Source organism: Erpetoichthys calabaricus, chromosome 6 (assembly GCF_900747795.2).
Source record: "Erpetoichthys calabaricus chromosome 6, fErpCal1.3, whole genome shotgun sequence".
Classification (NCBI taxonomy): domain Eukaryota; kingdom Metazoa; phylum Chordata; class Cladistia; order Polypteriformes; family Polypteridae; genus Erpetoichthys; species Erpetoichthys calabaricus.
In genome coordinates this window covers 79,691,950-79,707,870 of record NC_041399.2, presented here as the reverse complement: position 1 = coordinate 79,707,870, position 15,921 = coordinate 79,691,950, and the positions used below count along the sequence as shown (strand labels likewise).

At 37.9% G+C, this 15,921-nt stretch overlaps 1 protein-coding gene across 2 annotated transcripts in view; it reads right to left on the bottom strand.

Annotated features, from left to right (window-relative positions):
• The window catches only part of LOC114653422 (disks large-associated protein 1-like), a 518,937-nt gene that overhangs the window by 196,836 nt on the left and 306,180 nt on the right, over positions 1 to 15,921 (bottom strand). For both annotated transcript variants that reach the window (XM_051929152.1, XM_028803752.2), the window contains exons 4-5: positions 14,206 to 14,383; positions 5,186 to 5,426 (exon numbers count right to left, since the gene is read on the bottom strand). In XM_051929152.1, the coding sequence (XP_051785112.1) occupies positions 5,186 to 5,426; positions 14,206 to 14,383 (419 nt within the window). The remainder of the gene's footprint in view (positions 1 to 5,185; positions 5,427 to 14,205; positions 14,384 to 15,921) is intronic.

The following is a 15,921-nucleotide window of genomic DNA, read 5'->3' as shown; positions in this document are numbered from 1 at the left end:
TGTTTGGATTTCTTTTGTTTTTGCTTTCTATGTACAATAGTGTCACAAATATGGCAGAAGAACAGCCAACACAGCATTTCAGAAAATTTTTAAACCCCTTGTTAATTATTTCTCATTTTGCTGTAATGGAAAGTCAAACTATTGTATATTTATACTACATTATTTTCTACTACTGCAGAAACAATTCTCTGTAATGTTAAAATTGGAATAAAATATTAAAAATTATATAAAAATTAATTAATGATATTAATTAAAATTTTTAAATTTACTTAATTAATATGTATTCATCCCCTTTGATTTAATAGCCTAAACTTCAATTTTCTTGCAAGATCACACTAAGTACATTAATAGGCTACACCTGTGTTAATATCAAAGCTGTCTGTGTTCAGTTATATGGTTGAACAATAAATATCACTGGCTTTGTAGGTGCTCACAACTAAAATAGCAGATCAGACCAGTCCTGTTCTCATGAAGACCAAAGAACTGCCCATGGAACTTTGACATTAAGCTGTTAAGGTGGCACAACCCAAACATGGGAAAAACTGTGCAGACATTGACAATTTCTTCAGCATTTTATAGATTTAGCCTCATTGAGAAAATGGCTAGAAGGAAGCCACTTGTGCTTTGATATGTGGAAATGTAAACATTTGTTTCTCATTAGATACATTTTTCTCACAGACTTATGATTCTAACACATGTTATTGATTTTTATCTTTGGAAAGATTTATATGTTAGTATGGTATTAGGAACTGCTGAACTCATTTCTGGCTAAAGTTTTTTGTTTAAGTTTTGTTTTCTTATAGTTACAAGTATTTTCGTGTGTTTTCTGATGTAATTATGTTAATTATGGACACTGCTCTTTGGTGGAGTGGTTGCCTCTGTATTGCTATAGAACTTGGGCTGGGAGGATGCATGATGTCACCTTCCCAACGGTTTAAAGGGTCAACTGGTCTTCTGAAATTTAATTATCATTGTGAGATTTAACAAGAACATTTGGTTTACTACATTTTGGTTAGCAAGTTATTGACAAGGAAATGTCAACTATGGTTGAGTTTGTGATTAGACTAAATATCTTTTCTGACTTTTTCGTAAAGAACCAGGGGCCTCATGTATAACGCTGTGCGTAGAACTCACACTATAACATGGCGTAAGCACAAAAGCGGGAATGTGCGTACGCACAGAAAAATCCAGATGCAGGAATCTGTATGTACGCAAACTTCCACGTTCTTCCGCTACATAAATCCCGATCAGCGTGAAAAGTAACGCACATGCACGCGCCTTCCGTCCCGCCCCAACTCCTCCCAGAATTACGCCTCTTTGAATAGCAAATCAATATAAATAGCCTTCTGTGAAAAGACAATGGGAAAAGCACGGGGGAAAATATAAGAATTTCAGCGAATACCAAGCGGAGGCAAAGGAAAAACATACTATTTGTTGGTTTAAACAGTGGTATTATCAACAAAAGGAAGCTGATCGAGTGACAGAGTGTCGGAGAAACTCGAAAGCTCAAGTTCACAAAGTCGCAGAGTGCCCGAAATAAAAAAGAAATCACATATCAAAGTCGCCATGAAAAGGCGAGTCGTAGCCCACCATCTGAGTGTCATATGATAGCTTATTAGGGTACAGACAAAAAAAAAGACACACAGTGGGGAAAAAAGCACGAAATGTCAACTTTAATCTCGAAATTTCCACTTTAATCATGTAGTTTATTTTGCCATTAACGTAGAACACCATAAACTTCATCTTAAAATCGTTTAATTTACTAGTTTCTCAAATCCCATTGTAACTAAAGTAGCACTTTAAATGCTTTGTTCTGTGTTTGATCTTCTATGTGCTCTATGTGTGTGAATCACTACCTGCTTCTTAAACGGGCTTTCTCTTTCTCCGACAGGACACATAATCCATTACATTTGTGATATTACAGCTCTCTGAATAATTAAAATACTGAGATGTATATGTGATATCTTTTTCATGATGATAGGAATGAAAGCATGTTATTAAACATGGGAACACGGTGGCACAGTGCTTGTTCATGTCTCACGCAAGAGGCTTTCTGCGCCATGCGCGACCTTCGATGAAATAATTTATTACAGAAGTACTGTCTCTTTCAAACGTACTAACCTCCAATTCCTGTCCTTACTTTTCTTTCTCCAAATACCCAATCGCCACACAATCAGCTCTGTAATAGACGTGAAGCCATTTGTAAGCTTAGAACGCTGATTCTTCAAAACTTTTAAGGAACATTGAAATATCTTCATAGTACATGTTTAATTATTCTATCCGTTTATCCTTCCAGTGTCGCGTCAGCACCAGCAAGAATACAACGCAATGCAGGAGCAATCCCTGAACTAGCTAGCGCTGTGGCGTCGTGTCCTCACATGTTTAATTATTAACAATGCAAATTATTTAAATGAAGTTAAAATTTTATCTGTATAATATAATCAACATATTTTGCTGCATTTCATCTTAAAAATGATATCGTCATCATATGTAAATACGCGCTTTATAAAGTGGCGCAGATTGCGCAATATTATAACTGTAGTGCAAGTTTACAGTGAGGTAATTGTACTTATATGTACAAACAGTTCTACAAGGAGCACTTGATGGACTGATTGAGTGCGTTTATAGTTCTTGGGATGAAACTTTTTCTAAACCGCGAAGTCCGTACAGGAAAGTCTCTGAAGCGTTTTGCCGTGGCTGAGGCAGCGTCTGCTTCATGCTGTATACCGATAATTCTCTTTCCAATCAGCTGCTGCTGTGATTCCCCACTCAGATACAGTGATATAAATACTCCGAGTGGTGCAGTGAGAGTAATATGGAAAAAGATGACCTGCTGTGGCAACCAACGGGAGCAGCTGAAAGAAGAAGAAGATGCATTGAGAGTAACAATGCTAAAGCAGTTATGGTATTTGGAATACTATGGCTATTCCCTGGACCATTATATTGCTGCAGGTTAATTACAATCAGATGCATTACACTAATAATATGCAGTTAGTTTCAGTGTATTTATAAAGCCGCGTCAGGAATGTGGATCTAAGAAAGAAAGGGTGACCACACAGGAACAGTAGCACTGCTTTGACGCTGGGTGCCGCCAGTCTGCAAAACTGAGCGGAGAAATTGCGTACGCCAGGGTATGAGGTACCGTGGAAATGTGCATGGCTTTACACCAAGTTTAGGTTTTATACATGCGATTTGAGCGTGGAAACGTTCATACGCAACATTTCTGTGCGTACGCACCGTTTATACATGAGGCCCCAGGTATTTAGACAAAAGTTTTATCTTCTGGTCCTCAGTAAATCATCCCCTGCTTTGTTCAAGCAGAACCAAGACTCTAAACAGAGATTTGGAAAGTTTTGAACATTCAGAATTTACAAATATTTCCTTTCTAGAATGTGTTTTTAAATAAGTCATATTTGTAATCATTAGGGTTTGGTGAATGCCATAATGTCATTTCGGTTTTTCCTTGGGTGCTGCCAATTTGTGGTACTCTTGTGATGACTTGACAATCAGTTGCTAGGGATGTGGCTTTGGAAGTTGTGTGATGATTTATCATACATGTAATGGTTCAAAAGCTGGCACTGCATACTGTACTTCATTTGAGATTTTAGCTATTGCAAACTATTGCAAAAACTCTTCTTTATTAATTTATTTTTTTAACTTTTACTTAGATGTTGATCTTGTCTCCAGATTAGTAATTTAGTTTTGTTGTTAGATCATTTGTCTTTCTGATTTTAGCTCCTGCACTCTTTTTTCTTTTGACCATGTTTTTCTTCTGGTCCTCACCTTCTCTGTTCCTGTGGGGCATGTCTTATTTTCCAACCACATCAGAAGAACCTCTGAGAAAGGCCAAATTTCAGTCACTCCTGGAGTTACCTAGAAGCCCTATGATAAAATCTAAAAACCTCTGGAAGCAATGTTTGTGGTCTGATGAGACTAATGTTGAACTCTTTGTCTGAAAGCAAAATAAAATCTTTGGCCCAATACCATACCTATTGTCAAGTACAGTGGTGGTGGCAACACCTGGGGTTGCTTTTCAGAAGGAGGTGATCTGGAAAGCTTGTTGCCATCAAGGGCAAGATGGACTGTCCAAATACAGGTACATCTTTGAGAAGTACCGGTTTCAGTCAGGCAGAGAGCTGTATTTAGCGTAAATATGTTTTCTCCAGCAGGAAATTGACCTACAACACACATGTGTATTGTCAGGGTGCCCATCTTGTATAAGACCCCGTGGTGAATTCATTCTTTCACTGTTCGAACTCTCCCATGAAATTAAGTTATTTTTCTTTAGCAAATTAATCTGTTGATATTTATAGTTCCTGAGCTCTCCCCCTATAAAACACCTCCAGTCCTTTTGTTTTGATTGCAGATCTTCCTCTATTTGTGTGGCCTCAAATGTCGAAGTTGTTTGTTAGTTATTATGTTCAATTCTCATAACTCTAAAAACTTCTGCTCCAATCAAAGTAGGTAAATTCTGTATGTACACTGCATCCGTACATTACTTAAAAGATCAATCATCCAAGACTGCACTAGCATAACTTGTCTTACTGTCAGCAGGAGAACAGGCAATGACTGGAAAAAATGACTCAGTGGATGAGATTCTATTTAAGAACAATTATATAAAAAAAAAAACTATTACATGAACAGAAATTATCTGAAAAGGATGTCAATTTGGAATGCAGGCTAACTCAAGTTAGAAATGAAGCATTTTTTTCTTTGAAGATACAGTAACTCCATGGAGAGATACTTTATTTGCTAAAGCACTTCACAGATCAATTAAAGTAAATGATGCTCAATGAACAAATAAATAAATAATTTTCTAACAGTTAAAAATATAGATGTAAAACTGTACTGCACGTTCAGAAAAGGAAAAGAAATACAAGTGAACCTAAGTTTGTCAGATATGAGCAGAAACTCTTGCTGCTAAGTGAGTCAGTAGCTAGTTTAAACAACCTCCCACACATGAATGACAAATGAAGGCAGTATGATTTCACTGATCTTGAGTTTAAGATTATAGGGGCACAAGCAGCAAGCTAGAACACCATGATGTAGACTAAAGCATGCAACACACTTACAGCATATACAGGAAGCTGATACACATGTATGTAAAATAAAAATAATGATATTACTTAATAGAACTGGTCAATGCCAGTCATTACATTGGAAATCTGGGCTTCTGTTGACTCACCAGTGCTGCTCTGAATTGTCCTCACAGTTGTAGTTGTGCGAGGTGGGGAAGATGAGCGTAGCGACACACAGTCATCATCCTGCGAACAGCCCTTCTCAATGGCTCTCACGTAACTGTGACTTCTCATGCGGAAGCAGCCTGGCATTGGCAAGTCCAGGGCATCCACCGCTTGGGACTCCAGCTCACTGAACACTGATTCGCAGACAGATTCAAATTGGCCATTGACTTCCACTTCACTCACCTAAGTGTCAAGTGAGAAAAAAATGAACTAAGTGATTTATGAAATTAAATGGTTTCCCACTTCTGAACCACCTTCCCCCCTTATATTCCACATTTCAACATATTCTGCACAGCTTTTCTTGTCTACATGAGCAGTTTTTCAGGTCATAGAATCTGTTAGGAAAAGCAACTGGTGACTATAAAACAGGCCACAATTTTAAATAAAATTAAACTTTAGCAGTTCATACAAACCTGCAGAGTACTGGTGATACATAAATTCTTTTTTAATTCATGTATATTAAAAGGATTTAGTTGCTGCTTAGATGGATTTAAGTGTTGCCTGAACTAAATGGAATCACCATGTTAAATTAAAAGTGATATATTTCAATTAGGCCAAGGCATCCTAATTCAGAACATACTGTAGGTCCATGTCATATTTCTTCTACAAGGCACCCATGGACCCCAAGAGGGCTACCCCACTAGACTACAGTTCCCAGCATTCCCTGCGGGTATCCAAAAGGGTACTGAAGTCCAGGGATGCTGGCATCTAGTGGGGCAGAGAAGCATATAGCCTTGGTACGGGGCATCTTCCAATCTCTCCATTGTATTAAACTCCCAACCTGTTAATGGGATGAGGCCAACCCTGGCAGGGACGCCAGCCAATGCATGCTGTTATTTACATTATATACTGTTTAGATGTACAGTATGTACAGTACACACTGCATAATACACACACAGCGTATAAACAGCTACAAAGGCATGGATTAAGAGACTTGTTCAGAGATACACAATGGATTGAAAGGTGAACTGAATGGATAACCAATGATAAAATAAATCCTCTTTGCAGATACCCCTGTTGTTTCTTCTAGTGTAACCCATTTACCTGTAGTTGTTGCACTGCACATAGTCACTAACGAAAAGACAGGCAACAGAGCTGGAGATGGCAGAGTTAAAGATGTTAAGATTTGCATTGGGTGTGACGAGGATGGACAGGATTAGGAACGAGTATGTTAGAAGTTCAGACAAAGCCAGAGAGGCGAGAGTGCATTAGTTTGTACATTTTCAGAGGAGAGATGCTGGGTATATTGGGAGAAGCATGCTTAGGACAGAGCTGCCAGACAAGAGGAAAAGAGACAGGCCCAAGAGGAGGTTTATGGATGCGGTGAGAGACAACATGCAGGTGATGGGTGTGACAGAGCACAATGCAAAGGACAGGAAAATATGGAAACAGATAATCTGCTATGGCAACCCCAAATGGGGACAGCCAGATGAAGAAGAAGAAGAAGAAGACTGCCCAAAGTCTGCTCAGCATTTAACTTACAGAATTGCTGTCAAGTCTTAAGTTCCACTGCTAACGAATTTACAATTTTTCAGTAGCCATCTGAAATCCCACTTATGTAAATATAACATTTCAACAATATCTCTTGATCTCCTTTTTACTACACTTACTTTGTCCTTAGCATGAAATGACAGAAAAGTTTCTCTTGCTTCAATAAAACACTAATATAAAAATGCAATCACAAGTAGCCTATTTTTATGAAAAATACACTTTGAAACTGGAGGAATTTCTGCACTTTACAATACATCTGATCATAATTCCCTAGTAATAACGAAACCGAAAAATGTCTTTATCAGAAATAACATGATTGCCCTCATTCTCCATGTCTCCAGGAATAAATATAAAACAACAACTAATGCAGAAGCAAAACTTGCCAGTTTAGAGTAATCCTGATCTTGTATATGCTGCCCAAGTGTAGAAACACAAATTTACTCTGTAAGAAAGTGGCATAGAATTCTTTTATATCAGTGTGCAGAATATCAAATAGGTGGCATTTGGGATTGTATCAATAGTTTTTTATACTTAAAATAAAGAAACGTGACTTGTGAGACTAAGAAAACAGCTTAGGACACAATATGTTTTCTGTAATTCCATTTTATTCTCTATGGAAGAGAAATATTAATTTGGAAAAAATCTACAATGTCCATTTGAATATGACCATGGCAGGTGCACACTGTAGTCTGCTCTGACTAACTTAATGTTATCCCAGGGTGGCACCTGCTCAGCTAAGGACCACAAAACACTACAGAGTGTAGTGACGTTTGTCCAGAATATTACTGGTACACAGCTCCCTTCTGTTTAGGACAAATATAACAAATTTACTTAGAAAGGCAAGCAAGATTATCGAGGACCTCAACTTTCCTGCACTGAAACTTTTCTCCCTATTTCGTTCTGTTAGACTATTCAGGCTAATCAGTACATGTGTCACTAGATTTAGTCATAAGGCTACCAAACAGCTGCTCAAACTAACTACTGCATGAGTATACTAAATATGAGTTTGCCCACAGTATATTGATCTATGATTGTATTTATTGTCTGATGTTTGTATTATTTTACTCTCACTAATTATAAGGGAAACATGCAAGTAACAAATTCATTGTACTATACACAAATGACAATAAACTTAAGCTTCAACATCACTCTGCTTGCAGGGGCCAATCATCACTTTAAATTGCATGAATAAAAGGAAGTCTCCAGGTTTGGATAGAGTTACTACTGAATGTCTACTAGCCATTCAAGGTCAATTTTTTGAAAATATTTCATATATATGAAGATGCCAATTTTTCGGATCACCTATTCACCAATTGCCCTGGTTTAAGGATTTCTCTCCCTCAAGCACCCAGCAGAGGCACCCTTAACTTCATTCAGGTTCCAAATCTCACCTGCTTTCCTTGAAATGGGACTCTGAAGTGTAAAGTCCTAAAATAATTGCAAATACCCGCAACAGAGAAAGAGTTGCCTAAAACCTTTGTCTGTATAGGAAAGGCAGACAAATATTCTTTATATATATATATATATATATATATATATATATATATATATATATTCACGGCATTCGTAGTCTGAATCACAATCTGATTGTATGGGTGGTTACCTATGAGGTAACCACCCATACAATCAGATTGTGATTCAGACTACGAATGCCGTGAATGTAATTACCCCGATCTACATGCTGTCAAATGAACGAACCACACGCCGTGGCACAACGTTAGGGGCTTTGCCTCTAGCGCTGACGTCCGAGGTTCGATTCCCGAGAGGGAGTGCAGTGAGTGTGTACGCCTGATGAGCCCAGAATTAGGGCGAAACACGTGTCGAACACTCTTTGCATTATTTGACAGTAAACTATTTCAACCATATATATATATATATATATATATATATATATATATATATATATATATATGTATTATTTTTCAAGAAAATGCTCTGTAACCAGTAACAAAATACATTTTTGGAGCCCTAAAGCTGGAACTGGCTGTCCTTTGCAACCAAGAACGAGGTCTGTTACCTTTTTCAAAGAGGGTGTTCCATGACAGATCACTATTTTTAAAAATGTAATCAGTTCACCTCAGATTTTGATTAAAATTGCTGAACTGGATTATGTCACATGTCAAAGTCACAGGTGTGAAAAACAAAATTCCTATGCCTTATAGTTTTCGAGTTATAGGAAGATGAAAATTATAGTTGCTTCTGGGTCCTCCCTGGGATTAGGGGCTCTGAAGCATGAGCTTCATTAGTGTCATAGTAGATCTGCCCTATCTGTAACACATGAGTGCAAAAAAGAGTGCAAAAAGGTGATGTGGATATGAGCAAAGGCAATCCGATATCAATAAAAGTTCTAATACAATATCTGGTAAGATTGGTTAGAAACAGAGTAGAGGTCAGAAAATCCAATACACATGATAAACATATGAAACATACTTTAAATTACACAAAGAAGACATGAAAAAAGATCTTAAACAGAGAACAAGGGTACAATCAGACAAAACTATGACACCATTATTAACACATCTTTAATGAGAGTTGTTTCAGTACAATGTAAAGACTCTATGCTTTGCTATAATTAAAGACCCATTTCACTTACCACCACAGATTTGAAGCCTTGCCTGTGGGAAAACAGCTTCTAAAAAATCTTTTATCAATAAGTATAATTTTGGCCAGTTTGGTGCCAGGCATGGCAGGCTGATTCGAATTTTTGATGCGGTGTCAAGAGTGTCTCTCCAGCTGGGAACCGCGGCTGTGTGCTTCCCAATTACAGGGATAGTAAACAAGGCTATCCAATTTCTCTATTGCTGTTTGCTTTTTCACTTAAGCCCTTAAGGACTACTATGTGTAAATCTGAACATATTACTGTTATATGCTGTAGCTGCATAATATCCCCTATGTTATTTCCATTTATATTGGTGACATCCTATTTTAAGGAAATGCTGAAGTTGACATTCCCCTATGTCCTAGGCTTATTTAGAGCCTGTGAAATATCAACATTATTTCTCCTCAATTCTGAGTCTCAAGTTTCCCTTTTAACGTTCCAATTACCTCGCACTGAGACATTTCTTTTCTGACATATTTGTTCCCCTCACTGCAATTTCAGTCTCCATCCATTGTCATTTAGTTTGAGCAACCTTGGCTATCATGAATTCTCTAATAGCCCATATAACAGCTACAAAAATAAACGTGTTTGTCTATTTTAATTTTATTAACACAATGCTTTTCTGTCCTCACCTTAGCTTGTACTGGGCTGATGCAAATTCAGTGATATCTAAATTGCTCTGGAACTGTACGAAACTCCAATTAAAACTTAATTATCCCCTTAGTCTTAGAGACAAGACAGGTTTACTTCTCCTTGCTCATGAATCTTATAACTGGGATTTTATCCTTTGCTCCATTTAATCGTCATTTTGCTTGTCAACACACTGTTTTCTATTGCCTCATATAATTTCTGTGGTGTCATTTTATTTTTAAATAAAACATTTTGATATAGCAGGTACATCCGTGAGTTAGGGAGAATTTTACCTGGTGCCTCTCTCTTGTTTACAGAACTATACTCCCTCTACTACTGTACAGTATATGTCACCCCTTTCTTTTTTCTCACATTTGCTTCCAACACTAAAATTTATGATGCCTCTCTCAAATTGAATATGCCTCCCCAGCTCTTATACCTGTCTCATCCTCTAAAGGTCTATTTTCCACTCTTTAAATGCTACTGCACAGACTTTGCAGATAACTGATCTAAATGTTCAACACCAGTGTCAGCCCAAGACCCACTTTGGAGACTCAGTGATTGAAAAACACTTATTTATCTGGATTAGCTGGTTTCCCTACTCGATCAAATGTGTCCCCAAGATATCTCATTATGTCATGAGCGGACTGAGTCTCAAAACCGGGCCAGGCATCCTTCAATGAGTCCATTATTCATTGTAATTTTCTTAAAATTAGTGATGAGTATGCGGCTTGCTATTTGCTATGAGCCTATGATATGAACTCTATCTAAACTGTTGCCAAACTTAATCTGTACACTGTTGTTTAGACACAACATAAAATTTGATGACATGCTTAGAAACAAAATTTAATGAAAAATAAAAATTTAGTAACACAGCTTACACATTATTAGAGTACATGTCAAATGTCAATTTTATGTCCAGGTGCCAGTACCCTAGTAGGCTAGTAGCTTACACAGTTCGCTGCTTTTAGCAGCCACATCATCAACAATACTGTTAGTGTTAAGTTTGGCTAGGATATTTTTCTCCACTGACATCAACATGGACGCCTCAAGATGTTCTTGCGTCATTGTGCTTCTCACGCGGCTTTTGATTCTCTTCAACGCTGGGAATGATCTTTCACACTGCACTTGCGACATAGGCAGTGTTAGCAGTAGCTTGTAGGCAAGCCCAATGCTCTTGTAAACATCAGTTAAGAAGTTCAACTGGAGTAGCACCTTGTAGCAGCAGAGAACAATAAAATGCATAATACATATCCTAAACTAATTATTAGTACTGAAGAATTTAAATACTAGATATGAGATAAAATAAATTGCAATAATGTATATGCTAACCAAAATGTAGTGGTATCGAAACAGAAATCGGCAAAAGGCAGTTTTGACCAAATTTTTCGGTGCAACGTTGTGTACTGACAACTAAAACAACTTGATGACATAATACGGTATATTATATAGGACTATATAAATCGCAGTACCAGACAGATCATGTTTAGTAGTTTAGAAAATTAATTTTAATGTCAAACAGTAACTAGTACTTAAAATTTATTTCATGAAACGGCCAGCCCATGACCAGACCAGAGTCCGTGGCCCCGGCATTATGCATATGCAAATGTTCTATAATCCAAAAATATCTGAAATCCAAAATACATCTGGTCCCAGACATTTTGGATTAGGAGTACTCGACCTGTATTTATATGCCTGTGTGTGTACAGTATATGTGGGTGCAAACAATGGCTAAGTGGTTTTGTTGTTTACTGATCAAAGTTAGAGTAAGTAAGATGTATGATCTGAGGATTTTTGTCAATATTATGATTGTTGCTCCCATACATGGTAATTCTATCAGCTCAGAAATAGTCACTCTCCTGGGAATTTCATGCACTGATATGCTTGGAATTGCTAGAGAATTGTGAACACCCAATAAGCAAAGACAGCTTGCTAAGGAGAGAGGTTAGAGAAAAATGGCTAAAGTCCTTCAAACTAAAACAATGATTTCCAAATTTCTATCTACAAAACTCTTCTTCTGTCTTCTTCCAATCTCTATTTGCATCTCCATGTTTTTATGTGCATTACCACTCTTGAGTAACTTTTCTCCAGCTTACCTGACATACTAACAACTGTATTTGCAGCCTCTATAAATAGATGCCTTATCAGAAAATAAATAAATCCCATAACTGAAGAAGGTCAAGGTTTGCCAGGAGTTTGAATCTCTCTGAAAGGCTGCCATCCACCAGTCCAGGTGCAATAACAAAATAGTAAAAATCTTCTATTTAAAGGAACATGCTCTCAGTAAGCATATGAATGGGATGATAATTCCCATAAGCTTCAGGACTTTGGTAAATATTACAGCAAAATAATTTCTCAGTGTCCACTATAGTTTTGATTCAACAAACTATTGGCCCTTTGAGGAATATGTCACCAATCCAGGAGTATGCAGGTTTGAAGGCAGAAACATTTGAATTTGGCACCATTTGTGCGGTAAAGTGTTGCCAACAAAAAAAAAAAGACAGCGTGACAGCTCACAGTTCAGAGTTATTAAAAATGGAGCGCTACACAAAAGAACAACGCGTTTTCATTGTTAAGCAATGTTTTAAAAATAATGAAGGTTTGGCAGCTACAGTTTGCAATTTTCGTACAAAATATGGTTGGAATAGTTATTTAACTTCAGATTAATTAAAAAATTCAGGGAGACTGGATAAATTAATGATCTTAGACACTCTGGCTGTCCTTCAACAAGTCGTTCAACACAAAACATTGAAGCAGTTCATGAGAGTGTTGCTGAGAGTCCAGGAACATCAATTCGGCACCGTAGTCAAGAATTGAACATTTCCAGAAGCTCTCTACAGCGTATTCTCATGAAAGATTTGCATCTTCATGCTTACAAAGTTCAATTGAGTCAAGAACTGAAGCCTACTGACCACGTACAGCGAAGAGAGTTCGTTGAATGGATTTTGGAACAACAACAAGTGAATGCCGATTTTTCGAACAAAATCATCTTCAGTGATGAGGCTCATTTTCATCTTGATGGATTCGTTAATTGTAAAAATGGTTACATTTGGGGTTCAGAAAATCCACAAGTGATTGTTGAGACTTTTTTCTTTGGGGTTTTTTGAAGTCTAAGGTTTATGCCATCAAGCCCACGACCACCCACGCCTTGAAGGAGGAAATTGAGCGCTGTAACAACGAAATTCAGCCACATTTATGCAAAACGGTCATGGAAAATTTCGACGAAAGAGTGCGTATGTGCCAGCAAAGCCATGGAGGCCATTTACCCGATATGCTATTCCATACATAACCCTATACTGTATACTTTATGAATCAATGAAAAATGTACAATTTTTAATTAAAAACCTGTGTTCTGTATCAAAATTACTTCTTGCGTGAATTTTGGAACACCCTCCACTTATTAGAGTGTAGTGATGACGACTTTCTTTGAAGCACTCTTTGCAAAATCAAGGAACATTCCGCTTGGTTTATCATATAGATATTTTGTGAAACAGGTTCAGACATCCATGACCATACAATTAACTTACATGATAGGGAACGCTACCAGACTGCTGTGTGTAATGACATATTTTCATACAATACTGTTCATCACGTTTTCTTCTTCCTTTACATTCAGTGGTGCTGCGATAATCACAGGCTCCCTGAGACCCTAAACTGGGCCAATTAAATGTACCCCTCAGCACATGCAGGATTAATGTATACATATCACGTTTGTTCAGTTTTCACTTGAGTTCATGCTTCACACATTTAACCTCTTCCTCCTTAGCTGTTACATCAAAGATGTAGCATGTGCAATGTTACACCAACATCAGCAGGCAACGTGTTTGCAAAAAAAAGGAAATACTTCTATGAAATAACACAGTAATTTTTTTTGGAGTGATGGGAATAAGCTTCTGTAATAATGCAGTAATTCATATCTGCTTTTTATCAAAGGTTTTACTTCAATAAAATAAGCATTACATTACGTCCATTGTTACATTAAAAAGTAATCTGAATTTGTAAAGCACATTACTTTTAAAGCATTACCCCTAACACTGCCAAGGAGATACTTCATTATTTGCTTTAACACATATGATCATTTCTTAATAATGAAAGTCTAAAAGATGTTTAAAAAATATATATGCATGTAATATTGATAATTCTGAATGATCATCTAGTGACTGCTAGAACAGATGAGTTTTATACCATTAATAAAGACAAGGCTTTTCATTTGCTGTAATTGTCATCTACAGTTCACCATACCTGGCTAATAGTGCTCATAGCTCTCATGTAACTCTCATTTCGCGATCTGAACTTTGGCGAAGTGAGCAGTGTTGCTGGGTCCAAGCTGTCGAGGCTTCTATTGATAGAAACTTCACTTACTGCCCGAAGGTAACTGTGACTTCGGATCTGTAGTTTTGGAGAGTGCTCTGTTGATATCCTGATAAGAAAGCAGATAGAGACAATAAAGAAAATGTTATCCACTACTGAATTCAATACCTGTTTAAAAGTAATAACCATTCACTGGCTTAATGGACATTGTGATTAAAGATCAATTAGTGTGTTCATTTAAGTGCATTTGGTATGTTAGTCTTTAAGGAAAAAGATACCATCAACAAAGTAACTCTACATTAAAATTCTGATGTTGTTAAAGTGCATTTTCAAAGAAATTAGTCAAGGATTTGGATACACTGGTAAAAGCAGACAGCTTTTTATATTACACTTCTATTTAGTAAAGCCTAAAAAGACCTAGGTAACACTGCTATACTTCATTTTTATATTTGATGAAGCTTAGAAAAGAAAGACTACATAATTCAGATGTCTTCTGAATCTTCCTCTGTAAACTCAACCGTACAGGCAGACTTCAAACAAGGCCATCTTAACAGCATCATAGGCCACAAGACAAAGTAGTGCGCTGGGGCCTCTGGCTAGTGCAAGCACTGGAACTGCATGTTGCTGCACCCACCACACGACGAAAACAGCTTAGGATCCCAGTCAGCAACTCCCCAGGCAGACAGTCCAGCCCCACCTCCTAGAAATGACCATCTATTGGCTGCAGCCAGGTTAAGTGGGTGTCCCCTTGAACTAGTCCAGCCACTCAGGTCCTCAACATTGAGGATTCTGCGAGGCAGATCACCCTCAGGGAATCACGCCATATGGCTGTAACGCTGTAACTGACGTTCCCTCAAAATGCATGTAATGTGCCTCATTTGGGACTCTGTGAGCAACTGCTCGTTTGACACAAAGTCAATTTGAGTCCAGTTTACATCTCAGGTCACTGGATAGCGTCTATGTCTCACAACCATATAACAAAACAGGAAGTGCCAGGGCTCTAAAGATTTGGACCTTTATTCTTTGGCAGAGATATCCAGCGACCTCATTTCCCCACATGCTCTTCCAATCCATCTACTGACTTTATAGGAAGAGTCACCAGAGACATGAATGTCCCTGCCAAGATAAGTAAACCTCTCAACAATGTTGACATTCCCTCTGCAGACAGACACACTGCGGATGGCTGTGCCAAAGAGGTCATTAAAGGCCTGGATCTTGGTTTTTATCTAGAACACTTGCAAGCCCAGACAGCCAGGCTTCCTGCTCAGTCTCTTGAGAGCCCTGATCAGAGCCTCCATTGACTCTACGAACATCACATCATCGTCAGAAAAGTCAAGATTAGTGAATCTCTCCTCAGCAACTGATGCCCCACAGCTGCTGGACCCCATGACCCTACTCAACACCTAGTCCTTGCAAACACTAAACAGAGTAGAAGCAAGAACACAGCCCTGACGAACTCTAGAATCAACTGGGAAAAACGCAGAGGTTCTGCCTCTATACATTTTGTGATGTTTACAATTGTGTTAAACAGTAACATGCTGATATAAGTCAAGTCAGGAAGCATGCACTGGTACAGTGCGTTGCCACACCCACTATACAACGAAACAACTCGGGATCCCGGTTGGCAACCCCCCAGGCAGACACGTG